A 24095-nucleotide genomic window follows, 5' to 3' on the forward strand; every position below is an offset into this window, starting at 1 on the left:
GACTTCACCGGTGACGCCATGCTGCTGCATATTCTGATATTATGACGCAGTTTCGTTTAAAAATGGAGTTTTATTTTCTGCCTTAAGTTTTAAAAGATTATTGCCAGCAGTTTTGCCATTAATACTGCCAGTTCAGCCATGGAGAGTAAAATTCACCGACACCGAAGAATCAGGGAAAGTCGATTTCGATGGGTAAAGCAGGCTCGACCTTGTTTAATCTTCATTCGGAAGAAATTCATTTGCCCTGATGACTCCTGTTCTGCCAGAAGAATAGAGGGTCAGGTAAAGTTTCGCCAAGGAAAGGTCAGTGCCTTTAAGTCGTTTCATTGTTCGCTTCGTAAATTCTCCGGGACAAAAAGATCCTTCGACAGGAATCAACATTAATGCCACGAAAGAGAACTTAAGTTATAAAGAAAAGACTCTTGTTAACAGACTTGGTAAAACTTTGGACTCTTGCATTACTACTTCAAAGAACTCTTTTTGCATTATCACTTTAAGAACTCTTCGAGCTGCCGCAGAGCAGTTGACTTCCGGTTAGGTTAGTTTTGTTTACTTTTGGGCTTTTTTTCAGTGTTTAATAAACGTTTTATTTGTTATTAAAAACCTGCCTCAGTTATATATTTGTTTTTGCCGAATCCGTAACAGTATCGATACCCAAGAAGAGCGTGGTAACCCGTCTAAATGAAAACCGCCCAGTAGCACTTACTTCTACAGTGGTGAAGTGTTTTGAGAGTCTGGTGTTGAAGCATATCAGCTCCTGGCTGAATGGCGACCTGGATCTACTTCAATTGGTCTACTGAAGCAACAGGTCTACAGCAGATGCTATCTCATTGGCTCTTCACACAACTCTGGAACCCCTGGACAGCAAAGATGCATACATCAGGATGCTCTCTTTTGATTACATCTTGGCACTTAACACCATCGCACCCCTCAAAACTTCAAGATCTGAGCCTCAATACCCCCTTGAGCAATTGGATCCAAATTTCCTTACTTATAGACCCTAGTCAGTTCAGGTTGGCAAAAACATCTCCACAATCTCCACCAGCATAGTAGCACCGCCGAATTGTGTACTTAGCCCCCTGCTGTACTTGCTTCACGCCTATGACTGTTGGCTAAGTAGAGCTCCGACACCATATACAAGTTTGCTGATGACACCACTGTTGTGGGCTGTATCAAAGGGGGTGACGAATCAGCACACAGGTGGGAGATTGAAAAGTTGGCTGAGTGGTGTAATAACAACAACCTCTCACTCAGTGTCAATAAGACCAAGGAACTGATTGTAGACTTCAGGAGAGGGAAACGAGACGCCCATGAGCCAGTAATCATCGGAGAATTAGAAGTGGAGAGGGTCAGTAACTTTAAACTCCTGGGTGTCACTATCTCAGAGGACCTGTCCTGGACCCATCATATAAATATTATTGTGAAGAAAGCACGACAGCATCTCATCTTCCTCAGATGTACTTGGAGGTTTGGCATGTCTTCAAAAACATTGGCAAACTTCTATAGATGTGTGTTGGAAAGTGTGCTGACTGGCTGCATTATGGCTTGGTATGGGAACACCAATGCCGTTGAGTGGAAAATCCTACCAAAGGTAGTGGATTTGGCCCAGTACATCACGGGTAAAACCCTCCCAACTGTTGAGCACACCTACATGCAACGTGACCATAGAAAAGCAGCATCCATCATCAAAGATCCTCATCACCCAGGCCATGCTCTTTACTCACTGCTGCCATCAGGTAGAAGGTACGAATGTCTCAGAATTCGCACCACCAGGTTCAAGAACTGTTACTACCCCTCAAACATCAGGCTCTTGAACAAAAAGGGATCGCTGCACTCATTTAAGGACTCTGTTATTTTGTTATTTTATGCTCGTTATTTATTGCTATTTAATTACATATATCTGCATTTGCATAATTTGTTTACAGTTTACAATTCCTGATGTTTACAGTTTACAGATCCTATTTACAGTTACTGTTCTATAGATTTGCTGAGTATGCCCGCAGGGAAGGAACCTTGGGGTTGTATGTGATGACGTGTATGTACTCTGATAATAAACTTTACTCTGAACTTGGAAGTTTGCAGGAAAGGAATCCTAGTGGCTGACGTGGGATATAATCTGATGGACAACACGAATGCAGCGATCCAACATCGGCACTGACTCTGGAGAGATCCAAAGGCGTGAAGCGGTTTAAAAAAAATAATTAATGATATTTTGGACTGACAGATAGCTTCTGGACTGCACTCTGCAAAATGTGGTGAACGCAAGAGGAAATTTCAACAAAGGTGAGAGCTGATGAGAATATGGGGAGAATAAAATTGGGATTAAGGTAGGATTAATGTAATTGGATGCATGATTGTCAGCAGGGACTCAGTGACCTGACAGGCCTGTTTCTATGCTGAATGATTCAGAAAGACACTTTGTATCAAAACAGTAGCTCTGATGTGGATGAAGACAGTTTCAATATCCTTTTCCTGTGTCCATTTGATTTCATTGGGGTACTGGAGTCACATCATTGGAGGGTCGGGGAGGGTGGATAGAACAAATGGAATATCTGGAACAGGATGAGATCATAATGCCCATGGGAATAAACAGTAACTGAGGTCATTTGGACAAGCCATTTATTAGGAAATTTCAGTGGATTTTCAATCTGAGTTGGAAAGCATTGACAACTGAAAGGCATTCAGGAACATAAGACATAGGAGCAGAATTAGACCATTTTACCCATCGAATCTGGTCTGCTATTCCACCATAGTTCACTTATCATTCTTCTCAACCCACTCTCATGACTTCTCCCAGTAATCTTTGTCAATCTTACTAATCAAGAACCTATGGACCTCTGCTCTAAATGTACCCAATGACTTGGCTTTCGTAGCGAACTGTGGCAGTGAATTCCGCAGATTCACCACTCTCTGGCTAAAGAAACCCTCAGCTTTCTGAAGGGATGTCCTTATATTCCGAGGCAGTGCACTCTCGTCCTAGATTTCCTCTCTATAAGACACATCTCTCCACTTCCACTCCATTTAGGCCTTTCAGTATTTGATGAATTTCAACAAGAGACCTCTCAATCATCTAAACTGCAGTGAGTACAGGCCCAGAGCAATCAACTGCTCTTCATACGTTAACACTTTCACTCCCGGTCTGACTAATGCCTTATAAAGACTCAGCATTACATCCTCGCTTTCATATACTAGTCCTCTTGAAATGAATACTAACGTTGCATTTGCCTTCCTTAACACCGACTCAACCTGCAAGCTAATCTTTATGGAATCCTGCATGAGGGCTCTTATGTCCCTTTGCACCACTGATTTCTGAATTTGCTCCCTGTTTAGAAAATAGTCGTCGCTTTTATTCCTTCTATTAAACCATGACCATATACTTCCCTACACTTTTCAATCTGCCACTTCTTTACCCATTCTCCCAATCTGTGTAAGTCCTTCTGCAGACACCCTGCTTCCTCAATACTATCTGCCCCTCCACCTATCTTCATATCATCTGCAAACTTCACTGAAGAGCCATCAATTCCTTCATCCAAATTGCTGACATGTAATGTGAAAAGCAGCAATCCCAACCCTGAACCTGCAGAACGCCACCAGTCATCAAAAAGGCTCCCTTTATTCGCATTACTCTGTGTCCTGCTGCTCAGCCAGTCTTCTGTCTACTGGTATCCTTTCTGTAATATCATGGGCTCTTAATTGGAATTTCAAAAGGCCTTTGACAAGATGTCACACATAAGGCTGCTCAACAAGAGATTGGGGTTGAGAGGGAAAAATCAGCCATGGTGGAATGGTGAGGCAAACTGGATGGGCCAAATTGCCTAATTCCTTCTGAATGCTCTGTTCTCCACTCCATCTGCACCAATCCTAACCTCACCATCAAAGCCGCAGATAAGAGGAGGTGCTGTAGTAGTCTGACTTGCTGATGCCCAGTGACAACTCTCAGACACCTCCTCTTACTTACCTCTCGAACAGGACCCCACCAAGGAGCACCAGGCCGTCGTCACCCACACCATCAACAACAACAATCTCCCATCCACTGCCACCAACTTCATAGTTCCGACACCCTGCACCTCCCATCATCTTATCTTTACTATGGATGTACAGTCCTTATACACCTCCATCCCCCACCAGGAAGGCCTCAAAGCTCTCAGTTTTTTTTCTGGACACCAGAGCCGACCAGTTCTCCTCCACCACCACTCTCCTCTGCCTAGCGGAACTTGTCTTCACTCTCAATAATTTCTCCTTTGGCTCCTCCCACTTCCTTCAAACAAAAGGTGAAGCCATGGGCAGTCGTATGGGTCCCAGCTATGCCTGCCTGTTTGTCGGCTACATGGAACAAGCCTATGTTCCAAGCCTATACTGGTGACTGTCCCGCACGTTTCCTATGCTACATCAACGACTGCACTGGTGCTGCTTCCTGCACCCATGCGGAACTCATAGACTTCATCCACTTTGCCTCCAACTTTCATCTTGCCCTCAAATTTACCTGGACTATTTCTGATACCACCCTCCCCTTTCCTGATTTCTCTGTCTCTGTCTCTGGAGACAGCTTACCTACTGATGTCAATTATAAAGACATGGACTCTCACAGCTACCTGGACTATTCCTCTTCCCACCCTGTTACTTGTAAAAATGCCATTCCCTTCTTTCAATTCCTCTGTCTCTGCCGCATCTGCTCTCAGGATGAGGCTTTTCATTCCAGAATGAAGATGTCCTCCTTCTTCAAAGAAAGGGTCTTCCCTTCCTCCACCATCAACGCTACCCTCAATGCACCTCTTCCATTTCATGCATGTCTGCTCTCACCCCATCCTCCCACCACCCTACCAGGGATAGGGTTCCTCTTGTCCTCACCTGCCACCCCACTAGCCTCTGCATCCAGCACATAATCCTCCAAAACGTCCACCACCTCCAATGGGATCCCACCACCAAGTACATCTTCCACTCCCCCCACTTTCTGCTTTCTGCAGGGATCGCTCCCTACGCGACTCCCTTGTCCATTTGTCCCTCCCCACTGATCTCCCCCCGGCACTTATCCTAGCGAGCAGAACAAGTGCTACACCTGCCCCTACACCTCCTCTCTCACTTCCATTCAGGGCCCCAAACAGTCCTTCCAGGTGAGATGACACTTCACTTGTGGGTCTGTTGGGGTCACATACTGTGTTTGGTGCTTCCGGTGTAGCCTCTTGTATATCGGTGAGACCCGATGTAGTCTGGGAGACTGCTTCGCCAAGCACCTATGCTCCATCCGCCAGAAAAAGTGGAATCTCCCAGTGGCCGCCCACTTTAATTCCACTTCCCATTCCCATTCCCATTCCGATACGCCAATCCATGGCCTCCTCCACTGTTGTGATGAGGCCGTACTCTGCTTGGAGGAGCACCACCTCATATGCCATCTGGGTAGCCTCCAACATTGGTTTCTCAAACTTCCGGTAATCCCCCCACCCCCTCCTTCACCAGTCCCCATCCCTGTTTCCCTCTCTTACCTTATCTCCTTGTATGCACATCGCCTCCCTCTGATGCTCTTCGTCCCTTTTCTTTCCTCCATGGATTTCTGTCCTCTCCTATTAGATTCCTCCTTCTTGAGCCCTGGATCTCCTTCACCAATCAGCTTCCCAGCTCTTTACTTCATCCCTCCCGCTCCCGGTTTCACCTATCACCTTGTGTTTCTCCCTCCCCTCCCCCCCCACCTTTTAAAATCTACTCCTCTGCTTTTTTACCAACCCAGCCCTGCTGAAGGGTCTCGGTCCAAAACATCGACTGTACTTTTTTCCATGGATGCTGCCTGGCCTGCTGAGCTCCTCCAGCATTTTGTGGGTGTTGCTTTGGATTTCCAGCATCTGCAGATTTTCTCGTTTGTGATTTGATAGGGATGATGGTCAGCATGGGCACATTGAACCAAACGGCCTATTTCTGAGCTCTACAGTGGCTCAAATGGGCCAATTCCACTTGAGCATGGATCAGATATAGATCTGACTTTCTGACTCACATCACTTTGAAGCTAAAATTTTATTGGAGAATTAAATTCCCCAGTGTGTCCGCTGCTAGAACTTCAGTAGTTCCAAGAATATGGTTTTATAAATATAGAGGCTGATGTATTAGTCGTTCAACATTTGATTGTTTCCTATGTCATGATAGAGCAGCATATTGTTATTTTGAGTAAATTTATAATAGAAGACTTTTATAATAGAACTTCTGCATCACAGCTACGGATTAGAAATGAATATGTTTGAGTTGTATACAAAAGATAGACAGTATGTAGCTAATCTCCATATACATTTATTTGATATCTTGTTGCTAGACTGTAATGGAGAACAATACTGTTAATCTTTACATACATTTTGACTTAAATTAAACAAGTATTCTGATGTCAGGTAAGTATTATAGACAGCTACATGCACATAAATATGCTGATTTGTACAGAAACACATTGTAGTTCAGCAACATCTAGTAATACTAAAGTACACAGTAGAATTTTTAATAAGGTAAAATAAAAGATTATTGAAGACATCCATGTGAACTGAATGGGGAGAGGAGTCTGATTTATGACGATGATAGAATGCCGGTAAAAGCAAAATAAGCTCATAAAATCACAGAATCCTGTAACAAGCTTCTGAGTATAACAATTAGAAAAATCCCTATGAACTCAAATACTCCTGGTGAATCAAACCTTTATATGCTACATTAGTAAGAATCTATCTTAAATGGAACTAAACGGAGTCAGTCTCAATGGTACTAACACATTCAGCTATAGACTAACCTTTCCCACCAAACAAAATAAAAACTCATACTGTTTATTTTAAGGACAAAAAACTTTTTTGTGGTCAAGTGTTTACACCTAATTCTACTTTATCATCTTGCATCTTCGATCTTCATAAGTAAAGTCTTCACCAATAGATAGTGGTAGTGGTAGAGGCAGGCTCGATATTGTCATTTAAAAAAAATTGGATAGGTATATGGACAGGAAAGGAATGGAGGGTTATGGGCTGAGTGCAGGTTGGTGGGACTAGGTGAGAGTTAGTGTTTGGCATGGACTAGAAGGGCTGAGATGGCCTATTTCTGTGCTGTAATTGTTATATGGTTATATAATAGACGTGATAATGTGATAAAATGGCAGGTGGGATGGGAACAAGGATGAGCCCGCAGGTTTACAAGTAGATGATGTAATATGTAATATGAATGTAAGGAAGGACAAGCCAATGTTTGGGTACAACTGCAGACAGAGCAAAGAATTAAGTTGTACCACAGAGACAAAATTAATAAGGGTGAAGAATGCAGGACTGAAGGAGATGTATTTAAATATGTGTAGCATTCAGAATAAGGTGGATGAACTCATGGCGCAATTAGAGATTGGTCAGTATGATGTTGTGGGCATCACTGAGTCGTGTCTGAAAGAAGGCCATAGTTAGGAGCTTAACATCAAAGGATACATTTTGTATTGAAAGGACAGGCAGGAAGGCATAGGCAGTGGCCTGGCTCTGTTGGTAAGAGGTGGAATTACATCTTTAGAAAGAGGTGACACGGTCAGAAAATGTTGAATCTTTGTGGGTGGAGTTAACAAATTGCAAGTGTGAAAAAAACATAATGGGAATCATATACAGGCCTCCAAATAGTAGCCAAGATGTGAGGTTGAGATTGCAAAGGGAGCTGGAAAGGGTGTGTAGTAAGGGGGGTAATATCATAATTGTAATGGGGGACTTCAATATGCAAGAGGATTGGGAAAATCAGGTTGGTGTCGGATCACAAGAGAGAGAATTTGTTGAATGCCAATGAGATGGCTTTTTAGAGCAGCTTGTGCTTGAGCCTACAAGGGGAAAGGCTGTCTTAGATTGGGAGTTGTGTGATAACCCAGATTTTATTAGTCAGCTTAACATAAAGGAATCTTTAGGAGGCAGTGATCATAATATGATAGAATCCATATTGCAATTTGAGAAGGAAAAGCACAAGTCACATGTATCAGTATTGCAATGGAATAAAGGAAATTACAGAGGCATGAGACAGGAGCTCGTCCGGGTGGATTGGAGGAGGATACTGGCAGGGATGATGAGTTCACAATGTGCAGGTTAGATATGTCCCACAGAAGAAGTTCTCAAATGGCAGAGGTAGGCAACCGTGGATGATGAGGGAAGATAAGGACTGCATAAAAGCCAATGAAAGGGCATATAAGGTAGCAAAAGTGAGTGCAAAGTTGGATGATTGGGAAGCTTTTAAAATCCAACAAAAGGCAACTAAAATGCTAAAAGAAGGGAAAACATGAAATATGATGAAAACTAGCAGATAATATAAAGAAGGATACTAAAAGTTTTTTCATTTATATGAAGAATAATAGGGAGGTGAGAGCTGATATTGGTTCACTGGAAATTGATGCTGGTGTGTTAGTAATGGGGGACAAAGAAAAGGCTGAATTTAATAAGTAATTGCTTCAGTCTTCACTGCGGAAGACACTAGCAGTGTGCCAGAGGTCCGTGAATGTCAGGGAGCAGAAGTGAGTGCCGTAGCTAATTCAAAGGAAACCATGCTGACAAACTAAAGGTCTTAAGGTGGATAAGTCACCTGGAGCAGATGGACTACATCCCAGAGTCCCAGAGAGGTTGCTGAAGAGAAACATATCTTTCAAGAATCACTTCATTCTGGAATGGTCCCAAAGGACTGCAAGATTGCACATGTCACTCCACTCTTTAAGAAGGGTGGAAATTATAGGGCAATTAACTTAACCTCAGTGGCTGAGAAAGTGTTCGAGTCAATTACAGTATTAAGGACGAGATTTTGGGGGTACTTGGAGACTAATGATAAAATAAGTCAAAGTCAACATGGTTTCTGTAAAGGAAAATTTTGCCTGACAAATCTGTTAAGAGTTCTTCAAGGAAGTAACAAGCAGGGTGCAAAAAGGAGAGGCAGTGGATGTAATTTACTTAGATTTTTTGAAGACATTTAGTAAGTTGCCTGACATGAGGTTGCTTGAGATGAGATCCTATGGTGTTACAGAAAAGATACTGGCATGGATAGCAGAATGGCTGACAGACAGGAGGCAATGAGTGGGAATAAAAGAGGCCTTTTCTGGTTGGCTGCCAGTGACTAGTGGTGTTCCTCAGGTGTCAGTATTGGGACCGCTACTTTTCATATGGTTTGTCAATGATTTAGGTAGTGTGACCGATGGCTTTGTGGCAAAGTTTGTGGATGATATGAAAATAGGTGAAGGGGTAAGCAGTGCAGAGGAAGCAATGCGATTGCAGCAGGATTTCCAGCATCTGCAGAGTTCCTCTTGTTTTAGATGGAATACATTGTTGGGAAATGTATGATAATGCATTTTGGTGAAAGGAAAACAGTGCAGACTATTATCTAAATAAGGAGAAAATTCATACTTCAGACGTGCAATGGGACTTGGGAGTCTTCGTGCAAGACTCCCAGGAGGCTAATTCACAGATTGAATCTACAGTAAAGAAGGCAAATGCAATGCTGGCATTTACTTCAGGTGTAATAGAATATAAAAGCAAAGAGATAATGCTGAAGCTTTTTAAGACGCAAGTCAGGCCACACTTGGAGTACTGTCAAAAGTTTTGGGCCCCTTATCTCAGAAAGAATGTATTGTCATTGGAGCGAGTCCAGGGGAGTTACACAAAGATGATTCTGGGAATGAAGGGGTTAACATCCATGGAGCTTTTGGCAGCTTTGTGCCTGTACTCACTGGAGTTTAGAAGAATGCGTGGGGATCTCATGGAAACCTACTGTATGTTGAAAGGACTAGATAGGGTGGAGGTGGAGAGGATGTTTCCTCTGGTAGGGGTATTCAGAACTAGAGGGCACAGCCTCAAAACTAAGGGGTGACCTTATAGTGCAGAAGTAAAGAGGATTTCTTTTAGCTAAAGAGTGGTGAATCTGTGGAATGCTGTGCTACAGACTGTGGTGGAGGCCAAGTCCGTGGGTATACTCAGAGCAGAAGTTGATAGATTCCTGATTGGTTGGGGCATCAAGGCATATGGTGAGAGGGCAGCTGTATGGGGTTGAATCAGATCCTGGATCATCCATGATGAAATGGCAGAGTGGACTTGATGTGCTGAATGGCCTAATTCTTGTCTTCTGTCTTACGGTCTTATGTGATCTCAAATCCTTGGAGAAAACAGTTTTCTTAAATAGATAGGCTGAAAATTTCCCTTTGGTCAGTGGTACTAAATCTGTAGAATTATTGGCCACGTGTTCTCTCACTTTACGACATTTGGTTCCATATGGAAGCACTTATGCAGAGGTGAATTCAACCAATAGCCATAGCTTGTATGAGCAACCAAAGATGAATGAATATGCTCCACTTTACTGTTAAATAAATATTTCTATTGCTCAATCAAGGATTTCGCTTTCTTGTAATGTTAGGTACTCCACATGTTATTGCAAATGTATTCAGTTAAGCTTTTAGGATTTTTAACCAGAAAGATGAGACTGTTTAATATATAAATTATAGAAAATAAATGTCTGTTAAAAATAAGATGGATATTATAGTTTCTCTTTACTGATCAACTGCATTAAAAAACAAACTGAAATATAAACACCATTAGTGTAAATAGTTGAGAAACGTTTCTCCAATTGTGTATTAATTATGCATTTCATTCATAGAATACCAATCAGTTGTAACATCAGAATCACTGAACAAATGTAATTATTGTAATATAGACAATTATGTAAAAAGATTTATGGGAATCATAACAAATTTTATTCAAAACTTAACATGAGTTAATGCCAGTGAAACAGAGTTGACCAAATATCAATATACACATTACTAATGACAGTTGGTACTGACTTTTTCAAGCCTACTGACTTTCCTTTTGCACATGAACTGAATAACTTTCCACTTTTGTTCTTGCACACTTTGTTCACTAAATATTAATAATTCAAAAAATGACAAGAATTAGGTCAGATTATCATCATACTTTGAAATAATGAAGTTATTTAGCTCCATATTAGAAATTGCAATTGATTGAAAAAATAAACCAAATTGTTAAAAATCATCATTAAAGAAAAAGTATATTGTCTTGCAGATAAACATTATTATTCCCAACACACAATCAATTAACAAGTTATGGAATAAAAATGTAATATCATGGCTAATATGTACAATGTTATCTCTAAGGCAAAACAATGTAACTTAATTTTACTCAACAGAAAACTCTTCATAACAGCAACTGTGTGTGTATGTCTGACAACTGAATCTGACTGTTCTGAAATGATGATGTCACACTGGTATTAAAATCTTATTATTTATTGGCTCGGAATTGGTAAGAAAAACATTTTAATAGTTGGTATTATTTTATACTGATACCCCAGAAAAAAATATTTAATTACTCAAGCCCCATATGAAGACAAAGTGCTGGTAAACTGGGAGGGGTCATAAAAGCTAGATAAAATATAATTTCAGCAGTGCCTTCAGACGTGTGTTAGCTGGCTTCTTAAAAAGTATTTTGAAAGTGGCAAAGTGCAAAATAAATTCTAATTTTATTGCACAGAGAGATAAATAATTTAATTAATAGCCCTGAAACTATGGAACCCTGAACAAAGATAAGGAGGAACTTGTTTAGCTAGAAGGTGGTAAATCTGTGGAATTCATTATCACAGATGACTGTGGAAGCCAAGTCATTGGGTGGATTTAAAATGGAGGTTGTTAGATTCTTGATTAGTAAGGGCAACAAAGGTTATGGGGAGAAGGCAGGAGAATGGGGTTGATAAATCAGCCATGATTAATGGGGTGAATGGCATAATTCAGCTCCGATATCTTAAGGTCTTATGATCTTAACCATACTTACCTGGACAAATTGGCCAGACAACTAGTTAAAATAGCCAAAGGCTAATATGGTTACCATAATGCCATTAGCTAATATGGTTCTCTACCTTCCTTGGTTAAAGCAAACAGTTTACCTGGTCTCTTCAGTCAGTGAGTTTGCAGAAAACGGTGGGGGGAACGGGTGTGCTGATGTAAACTTTCATAGCAGACCCGACATTACAGACATGAGTGTGGACTGAGGAATTGTAGGCAAACAAATCTTTTAATTTTATTTGGATTCTTTGTGGCCCAAATATAGAAGTATTGCTCTGATACCAGCACTGAGATATCAACCTGGACTTTAGAAATGGTAGGAAAGTGTTACTTTGTACTTAAGAAATACAATGTTTCCTTAAAGACATCTGTGAAATTTTGGCTTACAATCTTACTCATTTGGGAACTATGGATTCTTATTTGCATCTATGTGTTGTGCTTGTAGACAATTTGACCTACTGGAAAGGAGGCTAGCCATCTCACATTTTGAACATGCTACAGAATAGGCATTGGACCACAGAGACGTAGCCAAAGATTAAAGATTAACTTTATCACATGTACACCAAAACATACAGTGAAGTGCATCGTTTGTGTCAAAAACCAACACAGTCTGTGGATGAGATGGCCACAGCCTGCAAATATTGCCATGCCCTCAGATGCCAATATAGCATGCCCACTAGTTACTAACCCTTACTAACTTGTACGACTTGGGAATGTGGGAGGAAACTGGAATTCCTGAGGAAACCCACGCAGTGATGGGGAGAATGTGCAAACGCCTCACAGACAGCAGTGGGAATTGATCTCTGATTGGCCTGCGAAGCATTACACTAACTGCGATGCTATCACGTTACTCAGCATTTCCCCTACCATTACAGCACTGCCCTCATAAGTTCAAATCACTTGTCATATGTTGGAATCTCACCACGCTGCCATGTGTTCTAATGGTAGAGGGATCAGCGTTCAGTAAGATGAGACTCCTGCCTCTACCCTTCATCTACACTATCCAAAGGGCTCATCAACTTAAAATGCTGGAGGAACTCAGAAAGCCTGTGGAGGGGAATGGACATTTTAACCTTCTCAACCCCACAACTTCAGCTGTCCATTTCTGTCCACAGATGCTGCCTGACCCACAGAGTACCTCTAGTATTTTGTTTGTTGCTCCAAAGTCCCTTGTGTCTCTGTATGTTAGTCTGTGACTTATTTGGGAGTTGCTACTTGGAGCAAGTTATGGGTTGCACACATAAAATGCAGGAGAAATGCAGAAGATCAGGGAGCATCTATTGAGAGGAATAAAGTGAAAAAATTCTGGGCTGAGACCTTTCATTAAATATCAGTTATGGATTACATTTTTTAAAGACCTTTACGGAAGTTTTGATAGTCTGTGAGTAAGGATCTCAGCTCGAAACGCTGACTGTACTCTTTTCCATAGATGCTGCCTGGCTTGTTGAGTTCCTCCAGCATTTTGTGTGTGTTACCTGAATTTTCATCATCTGCAGATTTTATTTTGTTAGTAAGTGGTGACAATTCAATTTGATCTTCAACAGAATGTTCTTGATCACCAATCATGTGTTTTCAGGTGACAATTCCATTAGATGTGCAGATTGGTAAGGGTGATGGAGAGAGGTCACATGCAGAAGTGTAAACAACTGGAAAATGATCGAGGAACTGACATATTTACAAATTGGAATGTGTGTGATTTGGAAGGGAACATGAAGGATGTTATGCACCTGTTGCCATTGTCCTTCTTGGTGGCAGAAGTTGTGAGTTTGGGAGGAGCTGCCAGAGGAGTCAGAGCGAGTCACTGCAGTGCATTTTGTAAATTGTGATGTCCTGGTGTGCTAGTGGTTGAGAGAATTAATGTTTAAAGGATGCGTATCAATCAAATGAATAGCTTGTTTCTTGATGGTGAGCAACACACACAAAATGCTGGAGGAATTCAGTAGTTCATGCAGCATCCATAATGGTAAATAAACAGTCGGTGTCACATTTTGTGTGTGCTGCTCAAGCTTTCCAGCATTTGCAGCAAATCTCGTATGTCTCTGGCTCTAGATGGTGTCAAACTTGAGTTACACTCATGTAGACAAGGAGAGAGTATTCCATCGTGCTCCTGTGAGTTGCCTTGTAGATGGTGGAGAGGCTTTATTGTGTCAGGAGTTGAGTCATTCTGCACAGTGTACACTGGCTATAACCTGCTCTTGTAGTCACTGTTTTTAAGTAGGTGGTTCAGTTCGCTCTCTGGTCAGTAGTAATTCCTAGGACCTTTATGGAGGGTGAGTTTACAATGGTGGGTAATGCATGACTGATTCTTTTGTTAGAATCAGTCATTGTCTGGTTTCTTAGTGCCACATATGTTACATAACTTATTAGTCAATGCCTCGATGTTGGCTAGATCTTCCTGCATGGACCTCCTCATGTGCTTAGAAGTTGCAAGTGACATTGAACATTTTGCAATCATCATAGAACATCTACAATCTGACCTTCTGAAGAAGCAGTCAGAAACGTCTGAGGATTGGATACGGCCCTAAGGAACTCCTGCAATATCCTGGGACTAACCTCAAATATCCATGGCTATCTTCCTTTGTGTAAGGTATGACTCCAGCCATTGAAGTATTTTCTCCATGATATCTACTGGCTTCAACTTTACTAGGGCTCTTTGGTTTAAGTATGTTCAAATGTTGCCTTGATTTCTAGGCAACCATTTTCACTTCAAGTTCAACATTCTGGGCTTGGTCCACATTTGGACTAGTCACTAATGAGGTCTGGAGACAAGCAGTCCTAGTGAAACCCAACTGGCAATGATATGCAGGTTATTGGAGAGTGGGCCACTTCTTGGCAATGTCAATGATACCTTCTATCATCTTGCTGACGATTGGGAGCAGACTGATAGATGGGAATTATCCACTTTGGATTTGTACTGCTTTTCACGAGGAGAATGTACGTGGGGAATATTCCTGCTGTTGTAGAGACACCAGAATAACTGCAGTGGAAACAAATGGTCTAGGAATGCATCTAGTTCTGACAACCAGAGTTCTACAGCACTGCAGATTAGGTATTATGTGGATCTACAGCCATATCTTGAAGCCACATGTAAAGATGAAGGCTGAATTGTTGGAAGATTACCCTTTTTGAGATGTTTGGGAACTGAGATGGATCAGCCTCTTGTGTCCGATTGAATAATAGGTGAAAAATTTTCAGCCTTGCCTTTAGCATTTGCATTCTGTGTCCCACGATCAGTAAGGATGGGGATGTTCTACGAGCCACCTCCAATATATTAGCTGTTTAATTCTCCACCAAGTAGGTGCAGCAACATTGTAATTCTTTGATGTGATCCATTGACTGGGTCTGTCTATTGCATGCTGCTTTAGCTGTTCATCACAAGCATAGTATCATGCGGCAGCTTCACCAAGGTTGGCATCTCATCTTTAGGTAGACCAAATGGTGCTTCCAGCATGTCCTTCTACATTGAACCAGGAGTAATCCTTTGGCTAAACAGTCATAATAGAGTGAAGGAAAAGGCAGACCTTGAGGATGCAGATTGTGTAGGTTTCTTCTGTTGTTCATGTCACAGGAACACTCACTTTAAGTTACAAGATCTGTTTTGAATCTCTCCCATAGAAATGTACATGACATAACACAGGGTGACCTTGTTGTGAAAATGGGCCTTTGTCTCCATGGAGACTATCTGGCACTTACTTCTATCAGTGGTTTCATGGATGAATGCATCTGCAACAGATAGATTAGTGAAATTTTGCTGTATACATTCCAGTGGATCTTAAGGTCTGTTTTCTCCTTCGACATGCTCCACATCAGGAGTTATGCCAGCTCAGCTGTTGCTAGGAGCTGTAGAGTGGGCAATCGAGTAGCTGGAGGCAGAGGAAGAAAAGGAGGGGAGGAAACCTTAGGAGTTTGTTTTTGTTTGTAAGCAGCTGATTAAACTGTGCTGTTAATGATCAACTCCATTTCAACATGGTTTTCATCATACCACTTCTTTGCAGCTGACGTTGCAGCATCAACTTGGCCAGAAAGCGAGAATAAAAACCAACAGCCACTATCATTCTAATTTATATTTATGCCTGTTCAAGATAAAAGAAACTCATAAAAATGCCCATCAACTAGGAGTGCCTGCTGTGTGCATTTCCTTATCTCCAGGCTCCTACTCAAGCACTATCCCAGCAACTACAGCATGGCTGGTGTAAAGTGCAATGTAGGAGGCTTCAGCTAGCGTTGGAGACAAATGCAAGCAGCTGTGGGTCTCGGTGGCATGGCTGTAGACTGCAGTATGGTGGTAAATGGCATTCTGGGCTTGTTGGCCAATGTGAACCTTATAATTTTGACAGGCAATGGCTGATTTTTCCCTGTATTGTAAAAATACAGGTATTTTTATTTCCTCAGATATTGCCTCAAGTATCATTTTTTTGAATGATAGTTGAAGGGCCTTGAAATCTCCAAAATCACTTTGGTACCTGAAGTCAGTGGTGGTCTGAGCCTGCATGAGAGAAAAGGAAGATTTCATTGAGCATTCTGATAATGATGAGCTTTAGTGGCAATGGAAGCTGTAATACAATTGCGTTTTAACAGAGCTGGCCACCAGTTCCAAGGATCCAAGTTCTCTGCAAAGACTTGTGTCATGTTCCTTGACACTGATGCAAACTTCCCTGGAGGCCTGGCAATACATTAAGTAATGTACTGCACTCACCAATCATCATTCTTCTACCGGTTGCTATGGAAGACTTAAACCGAGTTGCCTGGAGCGGATCTCAGGTGTAATCTTGGTCTCTGGGGAACTGGTACCTGAATTACACTTTCACCATTCCCATCTGTGGATGGCTCGTGCTTGGTCACATAACATTCTATCTCTTGGATATCCTATAGGTTGAGCGAGCTAGGGCTTTTCTCTCTGGAACGAAGGAGGATGAGAGGTGACTTGAGAGAGGTATACAAGATGATAAGAGCCGTAGATAGACAGAGACTTTTCCCCAGGGTGAAAATGGCAAATATCAGGGGGACATTAATTTTAAATCATGAGTTGAAATCATGAATGTCAGAGGAAATATGATATGGTGACATAGATTGCTCAGATAGCTAAGACTGTTATTCAGGGCAGAAATGGCTAATCCAAAGAACAAACTTTTAAGGTGATTGGAGGAATAGGGTGGGATGACAGAGGTAGTTTTTTTTATATACAGAAAGAGGCAGGTGCATAGAACAACCTGCCAGGGCTGGTGGTAGAGACAGATTCATTAGGGGTATTTAAGAAACTCTTAAAAAGGCACATAGATGAAAGAAAAATGGAAGGCTGTATAAGGGAAGAGTTAGATTGACGCTAGAGTAGGTAAAAGGTTCTCATAACACTGTGGGCTGAAGGGCTTGTAATGTTCAAGTCCAATGTTCTTTATTGATTCAAAATGCCAGTACCTGAGCTGGTGGCTGTGAGAGTCGGATTGGTGACCTGCTGCTTTTTCATCACTCTCTTGTTACTGTACCACGTCGCTACAACAGGCATTCCAGTGCTATCACTACCCTCTTCTCCATGGTAGAAGTGTAACATGCTCATGGGTGCTAATTGGATATTGATTGGGTGCTAATTTCTCCTGCAAGGGATAGTTTTGGTAATGAGCGCTGCACAACCAGTTTAATAAGATATATGAGCCAAATTAGTCCTTTTGGCCCATTGAGTCTGTTCTGCCATTTCATCATGGCTCACCCATTTTCCCTCTCAGTCCCAATATCCCGTCTTCTTCCTGTATCCCTTCCCTGGCCAATGGTTTGCTTTTCATGGTAGAATAAATAGCAGTGTGCAAGTTGTGACTTGTGGCTGTGAGTGTGAGTCATAGAGCAACGTTACTGTGTAAGTGTGTGGAAGTTAAAGAGGGGGATTCAGTTCATTGAGATATATAAGAGGCAATGATGTAGTTGATGAGAAATTGGATCTAAAAATGTAGTCACTGACCGTAGTCATGGATTTTCTTATGCACCTTAGCTTTTCATACCCCAACCCCCCTATATTGACCTCATTCAAGGTCTCTTCACACTGCACCTTTTACAAGAGGAATTTAACTGGAGGTTTACCTTGTTTGCCATGGCATCCAGAGCCTACGTTTTCCTGTGTTGAGCTGCGGATCCCATCTAACTGCTAAGACCTCAGGAATGACTTCCATGAACAGTTCCAGCCATTCTAGTGGTACAAGCAACCTTGAATCAGCACTGTCTATCTTGAACTTATGTGAGTTACTATTGATTCTTTGACCTCTGGTGCTTTTGTTAAGGCAATAATTGACACAGTTAACACTGGTTGCATCTGTGTGAGCAGGCAGTATGAATTTCTTCTGACATCTGCACTGGATCAAAATGGCTTGTATCGATCAAGTATCATAGGGCATGACACTTTGTTTCATCCCGTTCTTGACTGAAAGGCAGTTTAATTTATTTTGGGTTTTTTTGCCTCACCCAACACAAAGTTACCGATTGGAGGAGGGAGAGGGCAGGGAGCTTTGCAGGTCCCAGTTGGTGGAGGTGGTAGTCAAGTATTGGGAATCCTAGGGGAAATGGGAAGAGATGGTTTTGAGTGGCTAAGTAGGAATAGTTGGAGGTACTGATGGTTAAGGACAAAGGAAGTCTTAGAGATTGATGGTGCAGGGTAGTGGTGGAGGTTTACTTGTTGGTTTATTGGTCTGAGGAAAGCTCCTGCTTCTCTTGGGCTACAACAATGTTGTCCATTTGTTTATATAAGTGAGGATTCAGCCCTTGAGTCTACATTGCCTTGGGAGTTATTACCTCTAAGTCTGATTTGCATGACCCACAAATGATTCAGTAATATCTCTCAAGGGATTTATTGTTAAGGAATGGACTGTTTGCAGATGGCCATGACATGCTTTTGAAGAATTCCCAGCAGGAGACAAAATCAGGGTTTATCTTTCACACTGTGTGGGTTATTTTGCTTTATTTTGAAGCAAGTCCTTAGTATGTTACACAGGTATGATGGCTCTGATAATATTGCTTCATATATAGACAAATAATTGTAGAAAATGACAGCATGATTTTCTCCTAGATTAAAGGAATTATTTGCTAAAGGTTACACATGTGATTTTAGCGTTTGAAAGTGCATTTTCATTTTTATTTACTGATCTGCCTTTTTCCTGATCGTATTATAAGTTTTCCTTTTTAACATTTTCCGTTGCTCTCAGTAATTTTTCATTAACGACATGTGGTCCTTCTGAAATAGACGCTAACGTTTACCTGCCTTCAGGATAATTTGGGCAGATAAAAAGAGGTTTGTATAAAATCTCAACCATTTTCATTCAAAATCTTTCTTCCCTGGGGGTGTCATATGTGAGTCATTAACTTCCTTCTCAGTCACTTTTCCTTTCCTTACCTGTCCTTTGTATTTGGAGTACAAAGCTATTTCCATTTAATATTAAGCTATTTTGTCATTAAATTGCATAAAATACCCTCATTTTCAAGATATGCATTTGATTTTCACATATTGCTCACTCCTTTGCAGCAATCTATTTAGCTTAGCCATTATTAAGATGCTATCAAACATAAAGATTTATTTTCATTACTTTAAAAATATTCTACTGTGTAACTTAATAATAATGAAGCAAAATAATATAATTTACTTGGTGAAGAAACATATTACCATCATAATTAAGGTATCAAACTACAGATCAAAGTCCAGGTTAAAGGCATTCCATTATGGTCCCAATACGTTAAAACTTACTGATATGTACAGAAAACAATTTATGTGTACAATGTCTGACAGGGATTAGTTTAGTTAACCAGAAAATTGTCTATTTTATCAATGCTATAAATAAAACTGACCAATTAAAACTAACTGAAAGGTTTACTTTCAATAGTTACTTGTTAATGAATTAGTAGTACAGGAATTATTCACAGTACACCACTGAAACAATGACATTAACTAAAGTGCAAACGAAATAGGTGAAATTTTACATATTAGCAGTTAAAGTATGTGTACACCAACAAGTAAACAATCTGTGGGGAAATTTACTGTGCACATTATGTGTAAAAACAAATAGTAAACCTGTGTATTATGAACAGCTTTACAGCTTTATTACACAAATTGCAGAGAGGAAATGTCTCCCTATAATGAGAATTAATGACCATACACCGGGAATCTCTAGAATAAATTTTCAGATGGCTCCTCTGGAAAATTTCCTAATGTACAGGAGATTGTTTCAATTCTAATCAATCATCAATTTTCATGGAAGTGAGAATTATTTTGGATTATTTTTCTAGTATTGGACAAGATTCACACAAACAGACACAACATTAACTTGGGAGTCATTAAAATGTTTAGAAGGGCAACTGAGTATGATTATTCCCCTCAAACCCTTGAAGCCTTTGTTGTATTCTAGGGCTCTCCAAAATACACAAATATATTATTCAAATAACCCATAAAAATAGAATTCTGACAAGAAAAATACAGTTTATCCATTTGTAATGACTATTTGGCAAGTATCAATATAAGATAAATCAGTGAGAGTTCAATGCTGCACATTCTGATTCCTGGTCATTAAATCCTCCCCATTCTTTCAAAAACAAGGTTTAACAAAAATATAATAAATAACAGATTTGTGCAAATCTTAACTTAATATTTTTATTACAAATAAATATAGCCTAAGGAAAATAGTTTCTGTCCCATTTTTAATGAACATTTACACAATCAGGGTAGAATGAAATGGATGTCCTGGAATTTCCTCCAATGAGCACAAAAGGATATCTGTGTCCAAAATGCTCCCAGAGCTCCAACTATTAGGCACCAGGTGAAAATGACCTCAAATTTTGATTGAAACTAAGCTAAAATGTAAATTTCCAAGAAATTCAGCAAAGTCAACTAGTCTAATTGATTCATGATTCCATTTGAATCAATGTGGCCTTGTGACAAAAAAAGATATTCCCCTCAGAGTGAGGTTTGAGCAGCAGTGATCTCTCTGTCACGGTAATTAAATTGTTTTGCAAAAAGTATGAAGTATTTTAACATTTCCTTCCTTGCAGAGGAATAGCCAGAAAACAAATCACTCTTCAAATTTTTATAAAGGTGAATTAAATCTGGAGCAGTTGGACATGTCCAAGAACTTAATTTACCACAGATCGCTGTTAATCAGCAAGTTTTTGAAAGATTCATGAAGTCATTGATGTGTGCATGTTTTCAAATCTGGCCATAATGTCATGAATCACCACACCTCTGAACAAATGTAATGGATTGAAACTTGATTGTTTGGTAAAGGATGAATGAGTGAGCAGATTTATAGGGCTGAAAAAAAAGTTGCTTAAAGAACTCAGCAGGTCAAGTGGCAACTGTGGGTGGAAAGGAATTATTGATGACTTAGGTCATTTTGGATCCAGATTCCAGCTTCTACAGTTTCTTATGCCTTTATAGAGCAGAACTTGTACAGGGATACCCAAGAATCAATGTATTCTTTAAGGATTACAGTATTTTTGATGTATTGCATTTACAAGCATAAGCCATTTGTTAAAAAATGGGATCTTTTATGCATTTCCATTTATTCGTACCCAGATTGTATATGTATCTGGTGACAAATCAGGAGGAAACTCCAGGCTGATGTAATTGTTGCAACTTTGCAACAAGACTTTATAAACCTCCTCCAGGCAGTGCACTGTGAAGGAAAAAAAGTGTGCATCAGAATAATTGTTTTCTGCAATTGCTTGATTTTATGAGTTCTTGGCATATTCCCAACTATTTACAAAGAATTATATTTTACAGGCTCTAAGCACCTCTGTTTCATATCGGTTCCTAATGCATGCATGTACATCCTGCCCTTCCTTTGTGCAAATCCTAAAATATTCTACTGTAATGAATCTGTGGTGGCATAAAATGATTCTAGTCTTATTAGAGAAAAGTTGAAAACTTTACAATACATGGGCTCCACTTGGAAGCCTTAGTTTTTAATGCTATTCTCCAATTGCTTATCTGCAGAGATGCAGTCTCTCACAGTTTAAGTCAAACAGCAGCTGGATTAAAAGATTCACCATGCCATGCAAAAATACTGTAGGCATAAATTATGCCATTTCATTTTCTTATTAGAATTCTAAAGAATCAGAAAAAATTATTATTACTTTCTCCTTAGTCACATGCTGGTTTCACAAGAGGGTGAATAACCTCCTTCCCCAGGTTTAACATGAATTTCTGGTGTAAACATATGATTTTCCATCTTGTACCCAGCTTCAAAACTGTCCATTTTGCTATCTCCTGCTGCACTAGACGTGCAGTTTTTACCAGCGTGTTTTGGAGAAACAGCACCCACTACAGACACATCTTCAATGTGGTTTCCATTGTGGCTATGCTTATCATGACTTTCAGAACAGCAGTTCTGCCTGGATTCCTGCTGGCTATTGAGCTGCGTCTTTACTTCCACCAGCAACTCTTCATCTTCACCACTGTCTATGTCAATGCAACCCTTTCTCCCTCTTGTTTGGTAAGCGAATAGCTTTTGTTTAGCCAATAGTTGTGGTGATCCTTTACTGGAAATCTGGTGGAAAGCTGGTACGTTGGTAATTGCAGTGGGACTCTCACTCTGAGTTGAGCTGTCCTCCAGCAGGATGCTGCTGGTATGTTTAGGTGTAGATAATGATAAATCTGTCACTATCACGGGCAATGGTCTGCTAGTACTTGGTGGTGTTTGAGGAGTACCACTTTTATTTTCCATAAAATTTACCTTAAGTGATCTAGATTTCAAAGGGTTCTTACCCTTCATTGAGCTCTTTGGACTTTCCATTGTGCTGTTTAAATTGGAGGACACTGGCTGCCCAAAGCAGAAGCCTTTATTGACTTCACCAGAACTATCTTTGAACATAATGTTATCTCCAGTCTGATACTCATTGAGAGGACCAGTGCCAGCAATCCATCTCCGATGAGCTTGATCAGGTATTCTTGAAGGGTGTGGAAACCTATCAGATTCAGTAAAGTCAGCGGTACAACTAGCAAAGCTGTCAATACTAGATATGCTCCTCATGTCCAGGATTGGTTCTACAGGAGCAGAGAGCAATGGGTCAGTTGAGCGAGGAATCACGTCCATTTCAAGTTCTTCTTCATGAACAGGAGATTTAATAGATACTTCTGGCTTGTCACTATTAAGATTTGGCTGAGATTGTGTCTTTGTCATTTGATTGTACATTTCTTCCAGCTTCTGAGCATTTAGATGCTGTGGGCTGGGGGAGGGGTTATTTAACTGCTTGCTTGAGTAATGCTGTCCTAGTTCCTGATACTTGGACTCCAAAGACTTATTGAAGTTTGTTTCAGAAATTGCCCATTTCCAGTTACTTGGTGAAAGATGATTGTCTGTGTGTTTTTCATGTTTAATCACATTATCAACCCCTTTGTCAACTACAACATCCATTAGTTCCATACTGCGAGCAAATGCATCTTTCAAGTTCATGGAAACAATACTCCCATTTCTTTTGGCTCTTTCGAGGGCTTCTCTTCTCTTGATTGCTTTCTCTTGTCTTTTTTGCTCTTTGTAAAACTCTGAGAAGTTGTTCACAATGATTGGTATAGGCAGAGCTATCACCAACACTCCCGCAATGCAGCAAAGTCCTCCAACTATTTTGCCTAATAGTGTTTTGGGATAGATGTCTCCATATCCCACTGTTGTCATAGTGATAGTTGCCCACCAGAAAGATGCAGGAATACTTGTAAATTTGGTTGCATCTTCATCCTTTTCAGCAAAAAATACCAAGCTTGAAAATATCATAATGCCCATAGCCAAAAACAATATTAGCAAACCTAATTCATTATAGCTTCGCCTGAGAGTAAAGCCTAGTGATTGGAGTCCCGTTGAATGTCGGGCTAGTTTAAGAATTCTCAATATCCTCATGATACGGAATATTTGAACAACTCGCCTAACATTTTGGAATTGGAGCACGCTCTTGTTCGACTCTGTGAGAAAAATTGTAATATAATATGGCAGGACGGCCAGAAGATCAATTACATTCAATGGGCCTTTAAAAAATTTCCACTTATTTGGTGATGATAAGAAACGTAAAAGGTACTCCATTGTAAACCATGCGATGCATACTGCTTCAACGTGGGCAAGTTGTGGGTTGTCGTTGGCTTGTCCAAACTCATCCATGTCCTGAAGTTCAGGAAGTGTGTTGAGAGACAAGGCAATTGTTGACAACACAATGAACAAGATGGATACGATGGCCAAAATCTGCAAGATACAACAGAACATAAAGAATTATTCAGAAAATTTCACATTATTTATTTGAAAGCTAATGGCTTTAAGTGACCTTATGGGTTTCCTCCAGGTGCTCAGGT

The 24095-nt window shown here is 40.5% G+C and overlaps 1 protein-coding gene across 2 annotated transcripts in view; it reads right to left on the reverse strand.

The window, feature by feature from the left end:
- Positions 1–10673: 10673 nt before the first annotated feature.
- Positions 10674–24095, reverse strand: part of LOC140725288 (potassium voltage-gated channel subfamily B member 2-like) — a 331181-nt gene continuing 317759 nt past the window's right edge. Inside the window, exons 3-4 of one of the 2 annotated variants that reach the window (XM_073040571.1) lie at positions 21896–23988; positions 10674–21435 (exon numbers count right to left, since the gene is read on the reverse strand). In XM_073040571.1, the coding sequence (XP_072896672.1) occupies positions 21907–23988 (2082 nt within the window). In that variant the 3' untranslated portion in view covers positions 10674–21435; positions 21896–21906. Of the gene's footprint in view, positions 23989–24095 lie in introns of both variants that reach the window. The other variant, XM_073040581.1, reaches the window with a different exon arrangement.

The sequence above is a fragment of the Hemitrygon akajei genome, chromosome 1 (assembly GCF_048418815.1).
Source record: "Hemitrygon akajei chromosome 1, sHemAka1.3, whole genome shotgun sequence".
NCBI classification, from domain to species: Eukaryota; Metazoa; Chordata; class Chondrichthyes; order Myliobatiformes; family Dasyatidae; genus Hemitrygon; species Hemitrygon akajei.